Here is a 24,644-nt window from a genome sequence, read left to right as displayed (position 1 = left end):
AGTGACGACAATCTTCAAATGGCCTCAACTGGTATGGATTTTTCACATTGGAAAAGGATGGTGGCCATCCTCCTGCGGCACCCCTACTGCGTGCTAGGTCCTTAAGCAGTTTCAGTAACAGCAAGACAGACAGCTAGACAAGAAGGGAGCTAGCTAACATTTAGAGATGTTTATGAGGCTTGCAGATAGATGGTGCTGCAGAGTTTAAAGTTCAGCACCCAGTCAGAAAGACTCATCTTCCCGAGTTCAAATTCTACCTCAGACACTTCCTAGCTGTGTGACTTCGGGCAAGTACTTTAACTCTGTTTGCCTCAGTTTTCTCATCTGCAAAATGAGTTGGGGAAGGAAATGGCAAAACAGTCCAGGATCTCTGCCAAGACTTTTGTCACAAAGAGTTTGACACGGCCGAACAAATTAAGGTTTGCAAAGCGCTTTTACAAGGAGGCAGGTGTTACCTCCATTTTACAGATGAAGAAACTGAGACAGAGATGAAGTGACTTGCTAAGGAAGTATCTGAAACAGGATTTGAATTCAGGCCTTCCCAACTCTAGAGTCAAGGGCTCTATCCACTGGGTCAGCTAGCTTCCTCAAGCATTTTTAGGAGCTACTATGTGAGATTTACCTTGCTAGAGGGGAGGAGTAAAAAGCAAGCCAGATAAATGACACCTATCCCCTAGGAACTTTTGGCTTAGTAGGGACTTTGGACGCATACACGAATAAAACAGCCTCAAGAAGGACAAAATACTCCGCAGGAGATTAGATGAAGGGATGATTGCTAAGGATTTGGAAGATCAGGGCAAGCTTCATGGCCCCAGAAGAAAGGAGTTTCTCCAACACTTTTGGAGAAAATGCTCTCTGGATTCCCCCCCAACCCTTCTGTCTCCCCTCCTCCCCCATTTTCCTCTCTTACTCCTTTCTGTGTGGGTGCTCCTCGGACCCATTCAGGCAATGACTCTGAGGCGTTTCAAGCTCCAGGTTTCTGAGCCCAGCTGATTGTAATCAAATGCTCCCCCAACACGGGTTCTGGGAGGAAACTTTCTTAAAGGGGCACCAGGTTACAAAGAGCTGACCCTCAAAGAAACCAAACCTCACAGATTACAAAAGAGCATCCAGGTGTTAGGTACTCCAGATATACTTCTGGATTGTTTCTCCAGGTGAGGGCTAAGGAAATGAAAAGTTTATGGAGAAAGAGTAAATGCATCCTTTTGAGATCATGATGCAATAAAAATTACATGTAATAAAGGGTGGGGAGGGGGGAGAATAGACCAAAAATTAATTGAAAACTAAATAATCTAATCCTAAAGAATGAGTGGGTAGAACAACACATCACAAAAACAATCAATAATTTCACTTAAGAGAATGACAACCCCACCAAAATTTCTGGGATGTAGCCAAAGCAGTTCTTAGGGGAAATTTTATCTCTCCAGATGCTTACTTGAATAAAATAGAGAAAGAGAAGATCAATGAATTGGACATGCAACTAAAAAAGCTAGAAAAAGAACAAATTAAAAACTCCCATTAAAAGCCAAATTTTAAACTCTGAAAATAAAAGGAGAAATTAATAAACTTGAAAGTAAGAAAACTATTGAACCAATAAACAAAACTGAGTTGGTTTTATGAAAAAACCCAACAAAATAGATAAACCTATAGTTAATTTGGTTAGGAAAAGGAAAGAAGATGAACAGAACAGTTTGGGTGCCAATGGGGGTGGTTTTAACCAAATAATCTGTATGAGTGTCTTGCAGAGTTAAAGTTCTATACAGATCTTTTATCAGACAAGGCTTCTTCAGACCTGGTATCTTAATAACAGATTAAGACTGCAACATTTTATACGGTCTTATTTCTATCAGTTTACTACATGTACCTTTCACTGTTCCAGAGAAACCAAGAGTGCCAATTAGCGCTCAGCCCTTTTCCTTAGGGAAATCAAAATGCTATTGTAACCATCTAAGCTAGTTTTAATCACATACCCATTTTTTTTCAGGGCCAGAAATCAAATTCTTATGGGAACCAAGAGCTACACCCCTGCCTGCACTACCCCCACTGCTCCAGAGGCGGCTGCAAGCTGGGCCAACAACAACAAAATTAAGTTGCTCATCTTTATGGGGTAATCACTACTGGAGTACAAATGCTAACTAAAAGTAACCAAAATTCTATCATGAATTTTATAGTCGTACATGAAAGGATCCGGGCTTTACCATGAATTTGATTATATTCGTACATGAAAGGATCTGGGCTTCCTCTTAATAGTGGAGAAAGATAAAATTCCAAAGCTGCTTCTAAACCACTGTTTTCAGGTCTGAGGAAGGTGAAGAGGGAAAGTGGAGCAGAGTTAGAGGCAGTGGGGAAAAACCTGAATCCCAAGGTTCCACTGTGTGAGGCAAGAGGGAGACTTCTGATGCTTGAAACCTGTCTAAATCAGTGGTCTTCAAACTTTGCTGCTTTTGCTGGTTAATTAAAAAAATGTTCTGAGTATGCAGCTTCAATATATGTATTTACTTATTAATAAATGACATGTACTGTTGCACTAATAATTATATGCACTGTAAAACTTTCAAAAGGATGAGATAAAGATGAAACAACATTTTATCCCCAAGGCAACAGGAAGGTACTGGGATTAGCCAAAGAGAAGAGTCACATGGTCAGATCTGTACTTAAGGAAAATCACTTTGGCGGCAGCATCCAGGGTAAATCTGAGTGGGGAAAGACCTGAGGTCAGAAGACCAGGCAGAAAGTTGCTGCAATGATTCAGGTGATTCAGTGATGAGAGGTTGAACTAGGGTGGTAGTTCTTTGAGGAGAGAGAAGGGAACCAAAGGAGAGATGTGATGTCTGGGTGATACTGATGTCATATATGGGGGTGATGGAGAGTAAGGAGTCAAAGATGACAAATCTGTGAATGTGGGGACTGGAAGGGAGCTAGGTGTCCTTGGCATAATAGGGAAGTGTAGAAAAGAGGTGAATTTAGGAGGAAAGATAATTAAACGAAACTATGATGAAGATCACAACTGTCATCTGAATAATAGGTTACACTAGCCTGGAGGGAACACTCTGTGATCCAGAAAGATGGAGTCCAGAGCTTCCACAGATGAGAGTGAGGAGATAGTGAGGCTAGATATGGTTGTGCTGGAGCCAAGCACCAGCATTGGCCACAACCGTGAGGGTGTGATGTGCTCCATCTTCAAACTCTCCCAAGCCAGTTAATCATGCCCATCTTGAGGTCAAGCTGTGGTCCTCACTTAGTAGCTTACTGATCTAGATGGTAGGTAGGCCTGTCTCCTGGCAATCTCCTAGAGGTCTGGTGTTTAAAATACTGTCCTTTCTTCCACCTTTGAATCGTTTTCATTTAAGTCCTTCTCCTATTTGTGCTTTCCCTAACTCTCAGCCATGGCTAACTTTTACCATCTAGCCTCCCCTCTCTCACTCTTAAGCTGCCCAGAGCTGCTGGGACAAACATCAGAAAATCTTGCTGACTTATCCACTACACCCTGACTATTTGGCCCCCCAGGATTGCAAAGCAAATAGATTTTCATGTATTTCAAAGCAGTTGTTCCAAACCTGCTCAAACCCCAACTCCACTCCCTCCTTCTTCCCCTTCCTTCCCATTCTTAGGAGATAACCTCAAGTTCAACCTTTTGAGAGGATAAAACCATCTGCTGGCAATTAACATCTACTCTTTCCTCCTTTCAATGTCCTCACTTCTCTCCTCCTTTTCCTCAATCTCAAAGGAAGAAATGTCCATCTTCTTGGCTAGCCAGTCACATCCCACCTCCATCTCTCGAGTCTTATCCCTCTCTATCTCCTCTGTAATCTCATTCTAGCAATAATCCCCTTATCTTTTTCCCAGGCATCTTCAATCTCCCAAGACAGAATCACAGAATTTCAGAGTTCTAGAATCCACCAAACTACCCTCTAGGCCAGAGATGTCAAACAATTAGACTGCATGCCTCCAAAACATATTTCGATGTAAAAGGAAATTTTTCACAAAATAAATAAAAATACAATACAACATAAGTCATGGTAATTTGTGGTCTTCTAAGAGGAAGTGATCCATTTATTTTTTAATTACTTATTTAATGTATAGAAGAATTGCACATGTTTAACAGATTACTTGTTGTGTAGGGGAGGGAGTAGGGGGAAGGGAGGAAGAAAAATCTGGAGTACAAGGGAGTATTGAAAGCTATCTTTGCGTATATATTTTGAAAATAAAAAGCTATTTTAAAAATTTTAAAAGAAACAAAAAAATTATTTATCTACTTATTTGTTACATTTTGAGTTGCAAGTTTTCTCCCTTCATCCCTTTCTACCCTGTATTAGAGAAGGCCAACATTTGGCATATATATGGAACTATACAATACACACTTCCATATATCATATCTTTCTCTGGAGGTAGATGGCATTTTCTTTTAGAATTCTTTCATAGCTGATATGAAGGTTCACATTATTCAGAACAGCTTAGTCATTCTTTGAGCAATATTGCTGTTACTGTATATATACATTATCTCGGTTCTGCTTGTTTCACTGTGCATTATTTTATGCAAGTCTCCATATTTTTTCTAAAAGGCAACATGCTAGTCATTTCTTACAGCACAGTACTATTCCATCACAATCGTGATTCAGTCATTCCCCAATTACTGGGTATCCCATCGCTTTCCAGTTCTTTGGCACCACAATTATAAAAATTATTTTGTAATTATGCTTATAGGTTTGTCTTGGCAGATATATTCCCAAGTATTTCATATTGTCTATAGTTGTTTCAAAGTAACTATTTCTTATCATCTCTTCTTGCAGGTTTTTTTTTGGTAATAAATGAAAATGCTCATGATTTACATAGGTTTATTTTATATTTCACTACTTTGTTAAAATTATTGTTATCAATTAATTTTTAGTTAAAACTATAGGATTTTCCAAGTATACCAACATATAGTCTGCAAAAAAGAAATTTTTTATTTCCTTATTCTCCAATCTGATTACATCAATTTGTTTTTTTCTTATTGCTATTGCTTGCATTTCTTGTACAATACTGAATAATAGTGGTGATAATGGGCATCTTTGCTTCACTCCTGATCTAATTAGGAAAAGCTTCTAGCTTATCCTTATTATAGATCATGCTTGCTGGTGGCTTTAGGTAGATGCTTATTATCATTTAAGGAAAAATGCATTTATTCCTATGCTTTCAAGTATTTTAATAGGAATGAGTGTTGTATTTTATCAAAAGCTTTTTCTGCATCTATTGAAATAATCATGATTTTTGTTACTTTTGTTATTCATGTCAATTATAGTAATAGTTTTTCTTATCTTGAAAGTCCTGATATAAATCCTCTTTGGTCACAGTGTATAATTTTTGTACTATATTTTTGCAGTCTCCTAGCTAGTTTTTTTTTTTTTTTTTAGGACTTTTGCTTTGTTAGTGAAGTTGGTCTGTAATTTTCTTTTCTTCCTGGCTTACATATCAGCACTATATTTGTTTCATAAAAGGAGTTTGGTAGAATTCCTCCTATGAATATTCTAAATAAATTTATTTAATATTGAAATTAATTGATAATTAATATTTGGTAGAATTCACTTGTAAATTCAAACGGTCTTGATGTTTTTTTCTTAAGAATTTCATTTATGAAATTTCTTTTCAATTTCTTTTTCACTTGGATTGTTTAATTTATTGGCATATAATTGGGCAAAATAACTCCCAATAACTACTTTAATTTCATTTTCATTACTGGTATATTCACCCTTTTAATTTTTGATACTAGTTATTTGGTTTTCTTCTTTTTTTAAAAATCATATTAACCAATGGTTTATCTATTTTATTGGGTTTCCCTACCTGTAAAACAGCTCTTAATTTTATTAATTTGATGGTTTTCTTATATCCAATTTGATTAATCTCACCTTTAATTTTTAAGATTTTCAATTTAGTGTTTAACTGGGAATTTTTAATTTATTATTTTTTATTCTTTTTAACTGCATACCCAATTTATTGATCTGTTTGTAAGCATTTACAGAATAAATTTTTCTCTAATTACTATTTTTGCTGCATCACATTTTGTTTTTTGGTCTTGGTTTGTTGCTTCATTATCATCATTCTCTTTGATAAAATTATTGTTTCTATGATATATTCTTTGACTTACTCATTCTTTAAGATTAGGTAAATTAGTTTCCAATTAATTTTTAATCTGTTTCTATAGTTCTTTATCAAATGTAATTTTATTAATTTTAACTGTGGTCACTTTTTCATAAAGGTGCCATGTACCACAGAGAAAAAAAGGTGTATTCCTTTCTATTCTCATTCATTTCTCTCCAGATATCTATCATATCTATCCTATCTAAGATTCAATTAATCTCCTTGACTTCTTATTTCTTTTTTTGTTAGCTTGATCTAGTTCTGAGAGGGGAAAATCCTCCACTATTATGAGCAAGTTCATCCTATTCATATTTAAAGTTAGAATTACTTATTGTATATTTCCCTTCATCCTATTTTCCCCACTGTTATCCTTTTATTTCTCTCTTTTTACCCTATTTCTCCTTAGGAGTCTAATTTACTTCTGATCACTGGCTCCCTAATCTACACAACCTTCTATGAGTCCCTCCCTTATCTTATCCCCATACTTTACTAATTTCTCTGCAAGTTAAGAATTTTAGACTCAACTAGATGTTATTCCCTCTTTAACCCAGTTCCTATGAGAGTGAGCTTCCTATATACTACACCCCCCATCTTCCCCTCCACTGTAAAAGTTTTTCAATTAACACCTCTTTTGTGTAATTTGCTTCGTTTTACCTCTTTCTACCCAATTTTTATTTTTTAGGATTGTCCCATCATAGCTAACTCAAAACCAAGGACTATCTAAATTCTAACTACCTTAATAATTTTATTTTTTTAGGATTGTCCCATCACAGCTAACTCAAACCCAAGGTCTCTAAATTCTAACTACCTTAATAATGATTATATTCTTTTTTTTTATTATAGCTTTTTATTTACAAGTTATATGCATGGGTAATTTTTCAGCATTGACAACTACAAAACCTTTTGTTCCAATTTTTCCCTTTCTTCCCCTTATCCCCTCCCTCAGATGGCAGGTTGACCAATACACGTTAAATATGTTAAAATATATGTTAAATACAATATATGTATACATGTCCATACAGTTATTTTGCTGTATAAGAAGAATTGGACTTTGAAATAGTGTATAATTAACCTGTGAAGGAAATAAAAAATGCAGGCGGACAAAAATAAAGGGATTGGGAATTCTGTGTAGTGGTTCATACTCATTTCCCAGAGTTCTTTCCCTGGGTGTAGCTGGTTCGATTCATTACTGCTCTATTGGAATTGATTTGGTTCATAATGATTGTATTCTTAAGACTTACAATTACAATTTTCTCCATATAGGACAGTAATCAGTTTAACTTTATTAAATCTCTAATGAGAAATCTTTCAGGTTTATCTTCTTATGTTTTTTATAGTTAAAAGTCAAATTTTCTATTCAGTTCTTGTCTTTCCCTCAAGAATGCCTGAAAGTCCTTTCTTTCATTAAATATCCATTTTTCTCCTGCAAGATAACACACAAGTCTGCTGGGTAAGTTATTCTTGATTACAAAGCCAGCTCTTTTGCTTTTTAGAATATATCCCATGCCCTTTTGTCTTTTTACATAGAAACTGCTAAATCTTGTGCTATCCTGACTATTGCCCCATAATATTTGAATTCTTTCTTTCTAGTTGCTTGTAATATTTTCTCCTTGACCTAGGAGCTTTTAAACTTAGCTACAAATGTTCTTGTGAAATTTTATCTGAGGATCTCTTCCAGGTGGTAATTGGTGGATTTTTTTTCAATTCCTGTTTTACCCTCAAGTTCTAAAACTTCAGGGCAACTTTCCTGAATAATTCCTTGAAGTATAATGTCTACTTGATCATGAAGTCATTGGTTTCCCCTTACCAATTCTAATTTTAAGATGTTATTTACATCAGTAAGTTTTGGGGCTGTTTTTTCCAATTGATTGACTTTTATTTTTCATAATTTCCTTGTATTACTCATTTCCCAATTTTTCCTCTACCTCTCTTATTTGATTTTTAAGTTTCTTTTTAAGCTATTCCAAAAATTCTTTTTGGGCTTGTGACCACTTAACATTTTTTTGAAGCTTTACAAATACCTCCTTTGACTTCATTATCTTCTTCTGAGTTTGAACCCTGACCTCCTTGATCTCTCTATCAGGTTCTTTTTCTGTTGTTTATTCATTTCTTTTTAAAATCAGCATAATGCTTGGATATTAACTTTATGTTAGGGTTGGACTCTGATTCTGGGGTGTGGGGGGATCATGTTTCAGGCTTCAGGTTTTTTTGTGGTATCATTTTCAAAGTTCAATGGAGGGGGGGCATTTTTGACTTTTTGATTCTTCTAATATACTATGATCCAGATCAGCTGTGATCACTGCTCTCCATATTTTTCACAAGGATGTTATGAGAGATTATTTATGCTTTGCTAAAATCTAGAGAACATTATGTACAGAATTCCCTCATCTCCTGATTTACTAAATTTGTTCAAATAAAGTTAGTCTGGTGTGGTCTCAACCAGCTGGAGCATGCCACAGTATACTGGAAGTCTGGAGTCAGGAAGGCCTAAGGTCACATTTGGTCTCAGACACTAGCTGCAGGGTTCTAAACAAGTCATTTCATTTCTGTTTGCCTTATTTTTCTCAGTTATAACATGGAGATCATAATAGCTCCCCCCCTCAAGGTTGTTATGAGGATTAACTCTTGATTTTTGGACATGCTGTCTCACCCAGAGACAATAAAAAAACAAATTCTCAAGTTTTTTCTGTACGTGTACACATACTTCGTCAACACTTCCAATAGAATCACCTCGAAGCTAACCTTAATACTGAGTTCCAAACCAACATTAGCCTAGAGATGGCCTGCCTGTGACATATTCGATCTAATTTTGCTTTTCTGGGTGTGGGTGGGCAGAAGAAATGGATGAAAGCAGAATAGCACAGCAACTGTTCAGATGGGAAGCTAAAGTCAAAGGCCCACAATTAGCTGAAAGATGACATGCTTCTTTCAGTCTGTGGAACCCAGACTTAGGCGAGTCAGCCTGGATACAGCAATCAGAAATGAGGGGGTTCTTTTCAAACAAATGCTCCAGACAGTCAGAGTCATAGAGACGGAGCTGAAAACAGAAACAGGTGCTGCCAGAAGTCAGAATCTTAGCATTCACTGGGGGGAAATGATGATTAACTAGGGATCAGTCTTTTCAACTACCTCCACACGTGCACAGATGCCAGTGCCAAGCAAGCCCTGGCAAGAACACCATCCTCAGATACTGAGGACAGAGCTATAGAGGCCACACAACAGAAGCATCACTAAGTCCCATAGGTAACCCAAGGCCCTTGTTACTTTTATCTGGGTATATACATACCACGGTCACTGGCAAGCAGATGAATACCTACCGACTCGGCATGGTAAGAAAGTACTTTGAACAGGTCTGTGTTCACATCAGCTCTCTGTGCTTCTTCTTCTTGGCTATCTTGACATTTTTCCAGTAATTCAGCATATAATTTCTCTAAAAGCTAGAAAAAAAAGAGACATGCAGGGTGAGCCCCCTCCACAGCTAATAATAATCAGAGCCTGCAGGAAAATAAGCAGCAAGAACAACTTACTCTTTGGGAAGTCTCAAGGAATCCATCAGCCAACGCGGGCTGGCCGACATCAACCCATCCTTTCCCAGTTTTCATCGTCATCTGGAATAGAGAAGGTAGAAATGATTTTTAAAATTCACCCCCCATGTAATTATGACAGAATACTATTGTTCTATGGGAAACGATGAGCAGGATGCTCTCAGAAAAACATGGAAAGCCCTCCTAGCTCATGTAAAGTGAAATGTAACTGTATATGAAGTAATAGTAACATTTTGGATATGATGACTGCAGGAGATGGACTGGAATTTGGGGATCTGGACTGTCTCCATCAAGGTTCTGATGATGATGAAGAAACAGTCCACTTGCATGTTGTCTCCCCCATTTGATTATGAGCTACTTGAGGGCAAAGTATATTTTTGCTTTTCTTTGTATTCTCAGCACTTAGCACAGTGCCTGGCACATAGTAGGTACTTAATAACTTCTGACTGACTTGCCTTGACTGATCCTTCCCACTTTGGCCCCCAGTTACTAGTGCCTATTTATAGTAATTTGAACTTATACAAATCAAGTGACTAAAATGTCCAACCCCTTTGATTCTGAGTTTGCGTTACTGGGCTTACTAGGGAGCTATTAATAATAAGGAAGTTGCCACATGCTCCAAAAATATTTATAGCACCACTTTTTATGACAGTTAAGAATTAGAAACAAAAATTAGATGCCCATTGACTGGGGTGTGGCTAAACAAATAAGGGTACATGATGTCAAGGAATCTTACTTACTGTGTTGTAAGAAATGATGTGGGTGAAAAATACAGAGAAGCATGAGGAGATTTATAAGAACTGATGCAGAGAAAAGGAAGCAGAGCTTAGAAAATAATATACACGGTAAGTACAACAATGTCAATAGAAAGAACAAAACACCAAAAAACTCAAAAGGGAATGTAGTAAAATTAGAACAATCAAGCAGAGCTCAAATGATGAGATATGAAAAGATACCCCCAACCTACTCCCCTGGGGAGATGGGCGTTCCATGGGTGTTATGCACTGCACAGGTTTTTAGCATTTTCCAACATACTGATTGACTGTGCAGATTTTTTCCCCTCTTTTTCTTTTTGGTATTTAAAAATTACTATTTGATGATTGTACATGTATAACCTGTATCAGATTGCTTGCCATCTTGGGGAGGGGGACAGGAAGAGAGGAAGGAAAAAAATTGGAAATCAAAATCTTATAAAAGTAAATGTTGAAAACTAAAAAGCAGTGTAATTGGGAAATATTTAACTAGATAAATTTACAGTAAAACAGAAAAATTACTATTTGTTACATAGGATAGGTCTCTTGGAGGGAGAAGAGATGCTGGGAAAAATTATGATGATGAAAAGAAGAAAAGGCATCAGTTTTGGATTAAAATAGAGGTTCTTTGCTAGTGTCATGGATCCCTCTGGCAACGTACTCTTGTCAGAATCATGAGCTTAAATGCACACAATAGAATACAAAGAAAACCAATTATGCTGAAATCAATTATCAAAATACTTTTTTAAAACATGCTCACAGATCCCAAGGTAAAAACATCTAGATCAGAGGTCTCTGAAGTATTCCCTGCTAGCTCACAAACCAGGATTTCTAGTTTTCCCTCTTCTCTCCCCACCCCCATCTACCTAAGACTTACCAAAATCTGTCTTTGGATGGCTTCTTCGTAAGGAGAATTATCATCAAACATTAATATCAGCTTGCATGCGACATGAAATACTGCAAAATATCAATTACATGTCCATAAATATACAGCATTCTTTACCATGCATTTATAAAAAGCAATAGTGTCAACTACAATGGCAGGTGTGGAGCTAGTCATTGACCAAAGTGAGCATTCCATCTATGCCATTAGTATCCCTCATTCAGAGGGAAAAACACCTCTTTGGAAGCTTGCTAAGGGCTGAACCTGACCTCTAGAGACCAGGCCAAGTTAGCTTTTCTCCTAAAACATGTTATTTTGCCAGTATGTTCTTATTTTAGATTATAAATTACTTAAAAGTTATGGAAAATAAAACTCAAATCCAAGATATTATAGTGTACATTTTCTCCTTTGGGATCTCAAACAATATAGACATATTTCATTCTAGGTGATAATCATACCTTCTTTCTTCACAATATACATCTAAAGATTTTCACTTGCTCCTGTAAAGTTTCAACTAAAGTGCCATTATCTTCAAGAAGGCCTTTTCTCAATTTATTTAATCTAGTTTGTATTTGAAACAGGGTAGTGTGGTAGCTAGAGCACTGACCAACAGATCAGAAAGGCCTCGGACACGTTAGTGGTGGGACCCTGCGCAACTTGTTTCACCTCTCAGGGTTCATGACCCTTCAGAGGTTCATGTCCAAGAGAGCAAGATACCCAGGCAGTCAAGCCTAAGAGGCCATTCTGCCAATATATGAATCCCAAGCAATACTATTGGGAAAAGAAACAAAGATTGATTGACCTTGCTGAAATGATGGAGCAACTGAGGCAGCGAGAGCTTATTATCTGTATTTGAATTGAAGAGATTAGAATGGTGTCTGTCATTTATGAGCCTAAGGTTCATTATCATTCTCAGTCATTCCTTATCTTTGTCCTTGCCCCTGGTGTCTACCACAGAGGACCAAGGTGAAATCTTGGAAAATTACTCTGGCATACAGCTTGAAATGAAAGTTGCATTACATTGGGTAAGGATGTTTGGGAAAGAGGGAAGATGAATCATCTCTGCTCAGCTTGACTAGTCAGTCCCTCAGGTGGCAGGAACTGGGAAGTCTGGGAATGTTAATGTCTCTACTATTTTGCAAATGAAAGAGGCAGTGTGTCAGGTTTGGGGAGAAGAGCATGTTACTGGAAAAAAAGAAGAGATAAGCGAATAAAGGTATGCTTTGCTAAAAATAGGCATCTTCCCAGAAAAAATGTGTTGGTACAATAATCTCTTAAAGTCACATCTTCCTACTGGCATACATTTTTAATTTTAGGGACATATTTCCTTTTTATTTTCCAAAGCTCCAACTGCTACTGATTTTTTTAAAAGTACTTTTGAGTTTACACAGTAGTTTAATGTACATCTTCTCCTTTGACCCTCCCAACAATCCTAGAAGGCAGACCCCACAGGTATCTCAGTTGTACAGAGAAGATGAGACTCAGAAAAGTTACCCAACTTGGCCATTCCACTGTTGCTCTGGGTCATCCAGTCATGCTCTCTGCAAGATCTCTGTACATTCTCTCCAAACTTGACTATGTTTCTTTCTTTCTTTTTTTTTTTTTTTTTTTTTTTTTTTTTTTTGCTGAGGCAATGGGGGTTAAGTGACGTGCCCAGGGTCACATACCTAGGAGGTATTAAATATCTGAGGCCGGATTTGAACTCTGGTCCTCCTGACTCCAGGATTGGTGCTCTACCTACTATTACAGCTAGCTGCCCCTCATTAATAACAAATTTTATGCAGGGAAAGATGCATTTTACTCCTCTACTCAAAAACTTTAAGCAGCTCCCTATTGCCTGTTGAGTAGAGTTCATCCATCTCTCCTGGCCATTCTCAGCCTTCTCCAAGTTGATACCTTTTCAGCCTCATCTCTTGCTTTTCCCTTTCCATGCCATACTTCAGCCAAACTGGACAGAGCTCTGTCCCCTAGATGGGAACTATCAACTAACACTTTTCTACCTTTGCTCAAGCTGTTCTCATCCTTTTAATGGCATCCTAATTGCCGCCTGATCTTTCCTTTTAGTTGGTAACTACAACTCCTCCTCACTTAGCACTCCATCATGGACCTATTATCTTTAACAGAGCTATGTGGAAGCTCATTCTGCCACCAAACCATAACCTAGTTGAGAGCAGAGAATTCATCTTACCTAGTTCTGCACACAGGTACTCACTAAATATTCCCTAACTAGTCTATTGTAAACATTGTAAGAAAATCTATTTAACTTGTACTGTAGCTGAAATATTATTTTAAAAAACAACGTTACAAATATGAAAATTTAGGAACAATATGGGTTAAGTCTCTCTTTTTGCAGACTAGCCTTGGAATCTAAGCATCATTTATAATATTGTTTCTGTGCAAATCCTTAAAGCCCAATTTAAATATGAGGGCTTTTTTGTTTGGGGGGAAATGTTCCGAGTTCCAAATAATTGATTTTCCAAACTTTTGGAACACAATCCCTGCAAGCTGAGTTCTGCTTACATGCTATCCCCCATAATGCCTAGCACAACATTTTGAGTGACTGAATAATTCTCTCCCTGCCAGGAAATGATGCATGAGGAGCCCTTGGATTAGGTATGTTCAATCTTGCCAATATTTGCCAAGCTGTGGGAATATATCTAGAATAGTCATTCTTTGATATGTCAGAGATATTAAAATAAGATGCTCCCACAAAAAGAGGCTCTGAATTAGGCTTATATTGACAGATTTGGCCAAAACATTGATTTCTTTTGCTTAACTGTACTTTTCTGCTATAAAAGAGGATTTTGGTCCCCAATTGATAAATGGCCAAAGCATACAATTTTTAGACAAAGAAATTAAAGCCATCTCTAGACATTTGGGGAAAAAATGCTCTAAATCACTATTGATTAAAAAATGCAAATTAGGGGCAGCTAGGTGGTATAGTGGATAGAGCATCAGCCCTGAAGTCAGGAGGACCAGAGTTCAAATCTGGTCTCAGACACTTAACCCTTCCTACCTGTGTGACCCTGGGCAAGTCACTTAACCCCAATTGCCTCAGCAAAAAAAAAAAAAAGAAAGAAAGAAAGAAAAGAAAAGAAAAAGAAAATGCAAATTAAAACAACTCTGAAGTACCACCTCAAACCTATCAGATTCACTAAGATGACAGGAAAAGATTATGACAAATGTTGGATGAGATGTAGGAAAACTGGGACACTAATTAATGCATTGTTGGTAGAGTTGTGAACTGATCTAGCCATTCCAAAGAACAGTTTGGAACTCTGCTCAAAGGGCTATCAAACTGTGCATCCCCTGTGATCTAGCAGTGTCTCTGCTGGATCTGTATCCCAAAAAGAGCATTAAAAAAAGGGAAACAGATTCACATGTGCAAAAAATGTTTTTAGCAGCTTTTTCTGGTGACAAGGAATTGGAAAATGAATGTATACCCATCAGCTGGGTAGTGATTGATTAAGTTATGGTACATAAATCTAATGGAATATTATCGCTCTATGAGAAGTGATGAGCAGGCTGATTTCTGAAAAGCTTGGAAAGTCTTACATGAGCTGATGCTAGGCAAAATAAGCAGAACCAGGAGAATATTGTACACAGTAACAGCAACATTGTGTGATGATCTACTGTGACGGATTTGGAGCTTTTCAGCAATGCAGTGATCCAGGACAATTCCAATAGACTTGGGATGGAAAATGTCATCCGCATCCAGAAAAAGAACTATGGAGACTGAATACAGATCGACCCATAGTATTTTTACCTTTTGTTATGCTTTTTTTTTCTTGTGGTTTTTCTCTTTTGTTCTAATTTTTCTTTCCCAAGATGACTAATATGGAAATGTGTTTTAAAAATGATTGTGCATGTATAACCTATATCAGACTGCTTGCTGTCTTTGGTGGGGGGTAAGGAAAGGAGAGAGAAAAAACTTTGGAACTCAACAGCTTACAAAAATGAATGTTGAAAACTATCTTTACATGTAATTGGAAAAATAAAATACTATTAAAATAAAAAGAAAAAATGGAGCCCAAGAGCAGAGTTGTTGCTTCTAGTCTCAAGCTCAAATACACTGACCTCACAGGGATCAGAGATTCAGAGCTAGAGGGAACCTAAGGAATCACTGAGTCAAATCTGCTCAGACCAAGTGACTCAGATCAAGGTGAGGGGACCCCATGCAAAGCCCCTCAGCTAATCAGTCAGTAACCCACGTAAGATTTGGAGATACCCAACCCAGTGTTCTGCTCTCTCCTCACCACTGCCTCTCAAAAGCTTGAAGCCTTGTACAGGCTTGAGTTGAGACTTGCTTTGTAAACAATCTGTGTTTCCAAGGCATGTGAAGCCAAACGGCCAAGGTAGGACCTAGCTGTGATCGCATGCATAGTTCACCAGGGTACTGTACCTCCGTCTTAGTGAATCCTTTATAGTAAATAAGGTAATGAGGACTATAGAAGAAGGGTCACTACAACTACACACTGCCAGGAGAGTGACTCACTCACCCTTGTCCATTTGGCTCTGGCACTTCTAGACCTTAAACAGGACAATCTTCCTTTCCAGAAGCCATCTGTTGGCCATCACACAGGACTAGATCCCAGTCATCTCATGCAGATGAAAGTGATGCTATTTTTAGCACTGTGTGACTAAGGAGCATCTACAACTATATCCTTAGCAACCCAGTCTAATGTGTAGCAAGTCTCCCCAGCATGAAAATCTTCCTCATTTAACAGAAAATTTCTTATGCTACAGCTTCTGCACATAGTGGGAAGAAAATTGCTAAAAGAGCCTTTAGAGCGGAAGGCTGTGATTAAGTCTCCTTTCAGCTTTCTCTTTTTCAAGGTAAATAATATTTCCTCAAGGCTCTTGTTTGCCCACCCTTTAATCATTTTTGTGGCTCTCAACCAAACAATTTCTTAGGCATATGCCTGGTAACCTTTTTATCAACAAGTGTTTAAGGAATATCACCCCAAGGAGTTCCAAAACAGGAAGAGTTTTCTTATTGTCAGGCTTTTCTTATAAATTGTGTTCAGGCTTTTCTTATAAATTAAAGTTCCTATTTTAAAACAGCTCCAAACTGACTTAGAATCATATAGACTGAATTTGGAAAGAGCCTTCAAGGTCATCTTACCCAACCCCTTCAATTTACAGATGAAGAATCTGAGGTCCAAGAGAGGAAGTGACCCAAGGTCACCCAGCTGGTAAGTGGCAGAACCCAACTTTAAAAGCAGACCCTTTGACTCCCAATTCAGAAACCTTTGCACTACATCAGGCTGCCTCTCTTCTGAACCTTGACGAACAGATGTCCCCAATGCCCAATAAGAGGACTTTTCATCATGTGAGCCAGTTGGTGTATACTCACGTTTAACTTTCTGTTCCACTGTAATTAACATTTCGATTCTTCTGCTTACTGCCCAATTCCATAAGTTTACTGCGAGTACTTCAGTCTGATAAAAGAGAGAAAGATGTCCTTTACCAATCAATATTGTACTTGGGTGCCTCCATTTTATTAGCTAGGGATGTTTTCTTGTTTGCTCTATACTCATACAAATAAGTTGCTATGCATTCAAGGTCTTCAATAGGCTAGTTCTAAAATCCCCATGAAAGAGTTTTTGCTTAGCCTGGGCCACTCTCACTATCCCCTGAACACACTATGGTCACTGGGCTGTCACCTCATTTGGAAAGACTTCTCCAATGGTCCAGCATCAAGTATAACCTCTCTGATGAAGCAGCCAGTGGCTGATCTATGCCAGATGGCTTTATCTCTTCTAACTCCTAATGCATGTTCACCATACCACTCGGTATTTAATTACATAGAATGAACAGCTACCATATTTTCCTGTTCTCAGCAATGCTATAAAAGAAGGTAGTCACCACCTCTCAGATCTGTACAAAAGGAAGGAATTTATGGCCAAAGAAGAACTAGAGAACATTATTGAAATGCAAAATGGATCATTTTAATTACATTAAACAGGTTTTGTGCAAATAAAACCAACACAGCCAAGATTACAAGGGAAGCAGAAAACTGGAGGAAAAATTTTACATCTAAGGGCTCTGATAAAAGCCTCATTTCTAAAATATGTAAAGAACTGATTCAAAAAAGAACAATTTGACCCGATTCAGCAGACATTAACTAATCAGGTAGTCAATCCATTAATCAACATTTATTAAATGCCCATGTGCCAGGCACAGGGATACAAAGAAAGAGAAAAGATAGTTCCTGCCCTTAAGGAGGTCATAGTATATAATAAGGGAAACCACATGCAAGCTATTATGTGTAAACATAGGTAGGTGGGAGACAAAATTATGGAGGGCACTAGGTTTTTTGTTTTTTTCTAAAGACAATAGGGAGCTTCAACATGATTCATAAAGAAATGCGGATTTACATATATTGCATTTAAGATATATTTTAATATATTTAACATACATGGGACTACTTGCTATCTACGGACGGGTTGGGGAGAAGGAGAGGAAAATTTGGAACAGAAGATTTTGCAAGGATCAATGTTGAAAAAATTACCCATATATATGTTTTGTAAATAAAAAGCTATAATAAAAAAAGAAATGTGTATTTTAAAAATTTAATGTACATGTATAACATGTATTTTCCATTCAGGAAAAAAAGGTAGGAGCAACAGGACTCTGTACTTGATTGGATATGGGGAAAGGAAGGAGAAGGAAGGACTAAGGATGACTCTGAGGTTGCAAACCTAGGTTACTGGGAGAATGGTAGTACTCCCACCACTCTCCCATTCAAGGCATTCTCTCCAAACCAAAGAGCCTCTTCCTCCTTGCAGCAAACTGAGGCCCAAGCCTCAGCAGCTCACCAACTCTTCCTGCTAAGCACAGTAAATGTTATGAACCTGAAATAGTTTGTTCACATCGGCTGTTGTTCTACTATTTCAAGTTTCGTCAGTGTGCTATGAGGGAACAAGAGCAAATGCTCTTTTCTTTTTCATGGTTACTGCAGGAGTGAATTATCCCCCAAGGAGTTGTAAAAATGAACAGCATTTTTTTTTCAATGAAACCAGTGGCTGCTTTTTAAAAATATTTAGAAAATTCACTAAACCTATACCTTCCCTGCCCCTAGGAAAAACAAAGGTCAGCGCTAGAGAAACTTCCAATAGCATTGTCCACTACTGGGAAATTTTCAATTTTGGTGACCACAAGCAAGTTTCTGAAAAACAAGATACAATAAAAATTCTATTGATGTAACATTAGGCATGAAAACTGTATATAGACCTGTTTAGGGTATCTCCCAATCAAAGAGGACTGTGAATTTCTTTATTATATCTACCCTAGTTGTAAGAGCAAATCCCCAATCCCCAAATGTTTACAAGTATTACGCCTCTACCTGAGCTTTCTGAAAATCAGTCAATGTTCTGGCTTCCAGATTTGCTCCTTCGATATAGAGTCTATCAATTGACTCGGTCACATGGGGTGAATCTTCATCTGATTCTAACAGCTTTTCAATAAGTTCTGAAACAAAGACAAATGAGACAGATAAGCAATGAATTTCACTCACTAGCTAATAGTGACCAGTCATTTTGAGTCCTATTCAAACAAGAAATAAACCAATTTACAAATACTGCTTTGCTTTCTTTGGCTTAATGAACAAATATGGCAAAAAGAATCTCCGTTCGGGGCAGCCAGATGGCACAGTGGATAGAGCACCAGCTCTGAAGTCAGGAGACCCGAGTTCAAATCTTGCCTCAGACGCGTAACACTTCCTAGCTGTGTGATGATCCTGGGCATGTCAGTTAACCCCAACTGCCTCAGCAAAAAAAGAAAAAAAAGAAACTCTTTTTTCCTTTTTTTTCCCACAGGGGAATATATAACAATATATAATAATAATATTAATGTATAATAATATAATATATATACATATATATATAAATTCTTAACCTGGCAGTTATTTTGTTTCTAAAAAACATTTTTCTTTATTCTCACAAAGTAAAATATATTGGCTTAACATCATAACATAAAATGTTGTTCTTCAAGTCTAAGCTCAATGCTACAGAATAATCATTGCCTAACTCTCCATATTGGATAAGACAATGTAATCAAAGCACTTTGCAAAGTTTAAAGTGGGGATGCTCACTGGCACAGTCCCTCAAGTGCTAGGCCTCCAATCAGGAAGACCTAAGTTCAAATCCAGTCTCAAAAACTTCCTAGTTGGGAGTGAAGTGAGCGGAACCAGGAGAATACTGTATATAGTTAAACAACAAACATCAGGTGATGATCAATCATGATAATCTTAGCTCTTCTCAGCAATACAATGAGCCAAGACAATTCCAAAAGAGTCATGATAGAAAATTCTATCCACATCCAGAGAAAGAACTATGGAGTCTGAATACAGATTGAAGCATACCATTTTCGCTTTTTTTGTTGTTTTCTTTCTTTCTTATAGTTTTTCCCTTTTATTCCGAGTCTTCTTTCACAACATGACTAATATGGAAATATTTTTAACATGATTATGATATTGCTCAAGAATAGAGGGAGAAAAATTTGGAACTCAAAATCTTCTAAAAAATGAATGTTGATAGCATTTTCACTCTTGTTTTTTGCTTGCATTTTATTTTCTTGTGCAACAAGGTATTTGTATAAATATGTATGCATATATTGGATTTAACATATATTTCTACCATGTTTAATATATATTAGACTACTTGCCAATCGAGAGGAATTGGAACTCAAGGTTTTGCAAGGGTAAATGTTGAAAATTATGCATGCATATGTTTTAAAAATAAAAAGCTTTAAGGGAGCTAGGTGGCGCAGTGGATAGAGCACCAGCCCTGAAGTCAGGATGACCTGAGTTCAAATCTGATCTCAAACACTTAACACTTCCTGGTTGTGTGACCTCCCCCCCCCCCCCCCCCCCCCCCCCCCCCCCCCCCCCCCCCCGGAAAGTCACTTAACCCCAATTGCCTCAGCAAAAAAAAAAAAAAAAAGGGTAAAATTTCAAAAGCCAAGATTGGGCATGAGGGACAACCACTGTAGGGCTGGGTAGTAATAAGAACAAAAGAGTTGGGAAAGCACAGGGCCCTCTTAAGGGAAACTGATGACTAGGAGTCAATACAATCACTAGATCATACAGTCACAATAATGCATCTGTTTTCTTCCTTTAATAAATAGTGCTTTACTGTGTATAAGGTTGAGACAATGTTCTTAAATACAAGGCCAATGAAAATTAATCATATACTTCACCTGGTACCCAGAAGATTTCATCTTTCTGAATCAGTCTTCTAAGGTATTTTCAGGAGCTAATGCCATTTTAATGAGAACATATCTTCGCTTTTGTTGCCAGAGATCTACATTGTTAGATAACTTATTTCTATAAGCAATAAACTCTTTGTACTCTCTCCCCACCCCCACCATTATAACATCCCTAGTGAACTCTCAAGTGTAAAAAGCCAAATCCGGTTATCCATTATCCAAGTCTGGCTAATACCTTCCCAAAAAACTAGCAGAAAGAAATGGAAGCCCCTCCTCAAATCCTATGGTCTACCTGATGGAATAATCTTCATACCAGAACTACCTTGTTCCACTAGTCTTCATTATGAAGAGCTTAGTTACCTTGACTACATATTCTGTTCTCCGAGTCTGTCTTCCCCGGCTGATGGAGATGTACAGGGTTCACCAATTAATTGAGTCTCCTAATTAGGGACACTTGATGAAATTACAGGATGTAAGGGAAAGACAAGAAAGACGATAAGAGGGAAGGGTGCACACCTTTCAGATTGTTGGCCCATCTGTACCATGCTGTCAATAAAGTGAAAGGCAAAGGAGAAATATCGTCACGCTTGCTCCATTTATACTCTGCCATAGAAGCAAGAGAATTTTCAAGAAACTGAGTTCTTTCTCCAAAGATGGCTCTCTTTTTGACTGACTCAGAGGGACCAACTTGCTTTTTTATGTAAGCCACTGGGGTGAGACTGATCCTCAGAGGCCTTCATGTAATAGTCAATGCCCCGTTACAAGGTACGAACGGACCACTAAGAGTCAGAAAGGAGTATACCCTCATATCTCAATGTCTTTGTTACCTGCCTTTTAATATCCTGTAATTTCATCCAACTAACTGAGGACTAAAATCCTGGAGCCCAACAACAGGACAAGAAAGTCCCCAACTTGGCAGCACTCCCCAATGCCACTCCAAGACAAAGCTTCAAAGTCCATGGATTTGGCAGGGATGGGGAGGAGGGGACTCACCAGGGCACACACAGTGTGCCAGCCCTGTGGATGCCATGGCTCTGGAACAAAGAGGCTCCCAGGAAGCAGTGTGAGATGAGAAAATGTGTCAAGTGCCTGCACTTCTCCTTCCTGCATTTCCACACATTTTCTGGCTTTGAATTCTGTCAGGCAACAACTTCCCCTGCTTGTCTTTGCCCCCTCAGAGACAGATGCTCTTTAGTCACTGTAGCAACAGAGCAGCCTAGCCCAGAAGATTTGGCCGCTCTCCTCCGGCCCAAAGCCTTTCTCCTCCTGCCCCTAAAGAAGCTTCTCCTTCTTCTCTGACTAATTACAGGCACGTGTGAGTCCTTTCGGGTAGACTCCAAAAATGTCCAATGGCTCAACAAACTAGTATAGCAATGCGATGAAATATTACTGGCTTATAAAAAATGACAAATATGAAAAATACAAATAAAAATGGAAAAATCACATAGCTGAAAGTAGAATTGAAACAATATGATTGACTATATATAAAAAAGAATAAAATCTTTTTTAAAATATACATATAAAAATATACAACTGAAGTGGAACACAGAGCAAATAAGCTGCTAAAGCTTATGCTTAATTTTTTTTTTTGTAAATATATAGAATTTCTATTCCTGGCTTTATTTAGAATTTTATTCCTAATTTTGCTTATTTATTTGGTTGGTGGTAGCAGCATCCTAACATAGTAGAGGGGTTAGGCTTGGAGTTAGAAAGGCCTAGTTCAAATCCTACTAGTGACAGTTGTATGATGTCTCAGGCAACTCTCAAAAATATATCTCAAAAGATAACAGAATTGAGGGCTTAGTCATTAGACCAAGATCTTAGAAGACAGGCAGGCACCCCCTGAACTCTCCAGTCATTCCTCTCCAAATAACTCTTCAAATCAAATTTTGGAGTGTCAGAACAAACTAAATGTCAGAGTGAAAAGTCCAAGTCCAAGAAAACTTAAGGCACTAGCAGGAAAGGTCTGTGACATCAGGGTGAGCAGCAACCCAGAGTAAAGGTTAAGTACAGTTTTGAGTTCAACTCTCAACTCTGCTACAAGCGATGTGACTCTAAGCAAGTCACTTAACCTCTCTATGCCTCAATTTCCTTCTCTGTAAAATGAGAATATGACCTCTCTTGGGCATCTTAACTGTGCTAAGCTCCATGGTATTTTTTTTCTCCCAGATTCTTCCATTCAACTGCACCATAACTTAGATCTTCTAGTTTCCTTTATCACAAGAATTTCAATACGGAGCCGGCTCAGTTTTTCTACTACCAAAACTCTTTATATTCCAAAAGCCAACAATTAGATTCGTGTTTACAGATGGTCTAGGAACAGTCTGATCCTCCACTCTCCCATTCTTGTTTTGCTCCGTCACTACTGCCCCTTCAGAAGTGAAAGGTGCCTTAGATTGGAGAGCAATTCTCATCTTGATTTGTTTCCTGGGTAGCTAAGGATCCTGAGACACATCACAGTCCAACTCGAACAGAAGCCCATTAAGCCTCCCTTATCCAAGCATGCTCTTAAGGACCTGTCGGACAATGCATCTCTATTTGTTGCTTCCTCCAGCTCATTAGAACCTGCTGCCCCTTCCCAGATAAGCCCTGCATGTTCCCTGAAGATTTGGTTTGTTTTAGTTACTATGGTTACCCCCAGACTGTCAGATTTCAGTCTGCTCAACAACAGGCTTAATTGATTTGCTCCTAAGGTATAACTCCACAGACCATTTAATTATGTTTATGAAACCCTAACAATGTGCTAGGCACTAGAGGCAAGAAAATTTTAGTCAAGGTCCTTGCCAAGCAGGCTCACTTCCAAATCAGACTGGAAAAAAAGCTACTGAAAGATTGGGAATACTCTCACTATGGCCCTACAGCAGTTAGCTGAGTTCAGGATGCCCGAGCAGCTCTTAAAGAGACTCCTAGAAGCATCCCGGTCTGCAGCAAAAACTGAAAGAAAAGCATATCATTTCTAGACTTTCTTACTTCTTCCTTACATACAAGGTGGGTATCAGAAAATTATTATGAAGCGCATTATTACAAAAGCAAATCACCTATCACTGATTAATGGAAAATTAAAGATGCCCACATATTTACTAATAAAAAGACAGCTGAATTTTGTTTAGTATGGTATTTTTAGTTTAGATAAATAACAGAATAACAATAAGACCCTCATTCAACAATTGCAAATCAATCACTCATTAAAGACTTACTAAGTACTTATTAAGCCAGATAGAAATGAAAAATCTAGAGTGAGAGAGTGTGTGTATGTGTGTGTGTGTGTATAATCTATCTATTCAAAAAACAAGGCAATTAGGAGTGGGGCAGCATAAAAGACCTCTAGAAAGAAGTAAACCTTAAGCTAAGTTGTGAGGGGAGTTAGGCTCCAAGAGGAAATGGAGGAATGAGAAGACTGTAGATAAGAGATCAAATGTTGGGTATAAGGAACATCAAGTATGCCGGTTTGACTGAAATGAAGAGCAACAATGTGTAATTAGCCTGGAAAGATAGGCTGGAGTCAAATCACAAAGTGTTTTAAATGTTAAACAAAGGAGGATGGAGTTTATCCTAGAGGCTACTGAATCTTCTTGAGCAAGAGAGTAGGTCAGACAAAACCTAACATTTTTAATGCTACAACTATTAGATAATAAAAATAAAAAACAATAAAATGTTGGGTACTAAACTTTCCAGTAAAAATAATGAAAAAATGAAAAATAAAAGTAGCTTTAAAGATCAAAAGATAGTAATGGGTTGTTTAAAAGCAAAAACATTTAATCCAGGAAATTTTCAATAGATTCAAAATTAAAGGGTGATCTAAAAGGCAGTCTAAAAATTCGAACTTCACTGTGCTACTGCCAAGTCAGCAAAATTGGCCCAGCCCTGGAAAAAATTCAACTACACAGTAGCGTGATGGTGAGAACAAACAGGAAAAGAACAAAACTGTAAATTATTCTTCCCTATTCATAGAATTTAGACACAAATTCTTCTTATACTTGGCCCTGAAGATCATGTAGGGAAACACAGAAAAAGAGATCTTTCACACACTCCATTTACAGATCATATTACAATAACGTTAGGAGTAGACAACGACCTGTCTTCCATTCTTTGAGTGATCTGTGATCTCATCAATAATTCCAAATACAACACAGTACA

The 24,644-nt window shown here is 37.7% G+C and overlaps 1 protein-coding gene across 1 annotated transcript in view; it reads right to left on the bottom strand.

The window, feature by feature from the left end:
• TEX11 (testis expressed 11) overlaps positions 1 to 9,719 on the bottom strand; it is a 113,800-nt gene extending 104,081 nt beyond the window's left edge. The window contains exons 1-2 of the mRNA XM_051969186.1: positions 9,645 to 9,719; positions 9,435 to 9,554 (exon numbers count right to left, since the gene is read on the bottom strand). Of these exons, the coding sequence (XP_051825146.1) occupies positions 9,435 to 9,554; positions 9,645 to 9,719 (195 nt within the window). The remainder of the gene's footprint in view (positions 1 to 9,434; positions 9,555 to 9,644) is intronic.
• Positions 9,720 to 24,644: the final 14,925 nt, after the last annotated feature.

The sequence above is a fragment of the Antechinus flavipes genome, chromosome X (genome assembly GCF_016432865.1).
Source record: "Antechinus flavipes isolate AdamAnt ecotype Samford, QLD, Australia chromosome X, AdamAnt_v2, whole genome shotgun sequence".
Lineage (NCBI taxonomy): Eukaryota > Metazoa > Chordata > Mammalia > Dasyuromorphia > Dasyuridae > Antechinus > Antechinus flavipes.
The sequence above is the reverse complement of the archived record's forward strand: the minus strand, read 5'-3'. Positions and strand labels throughout refer to the sequence as shown.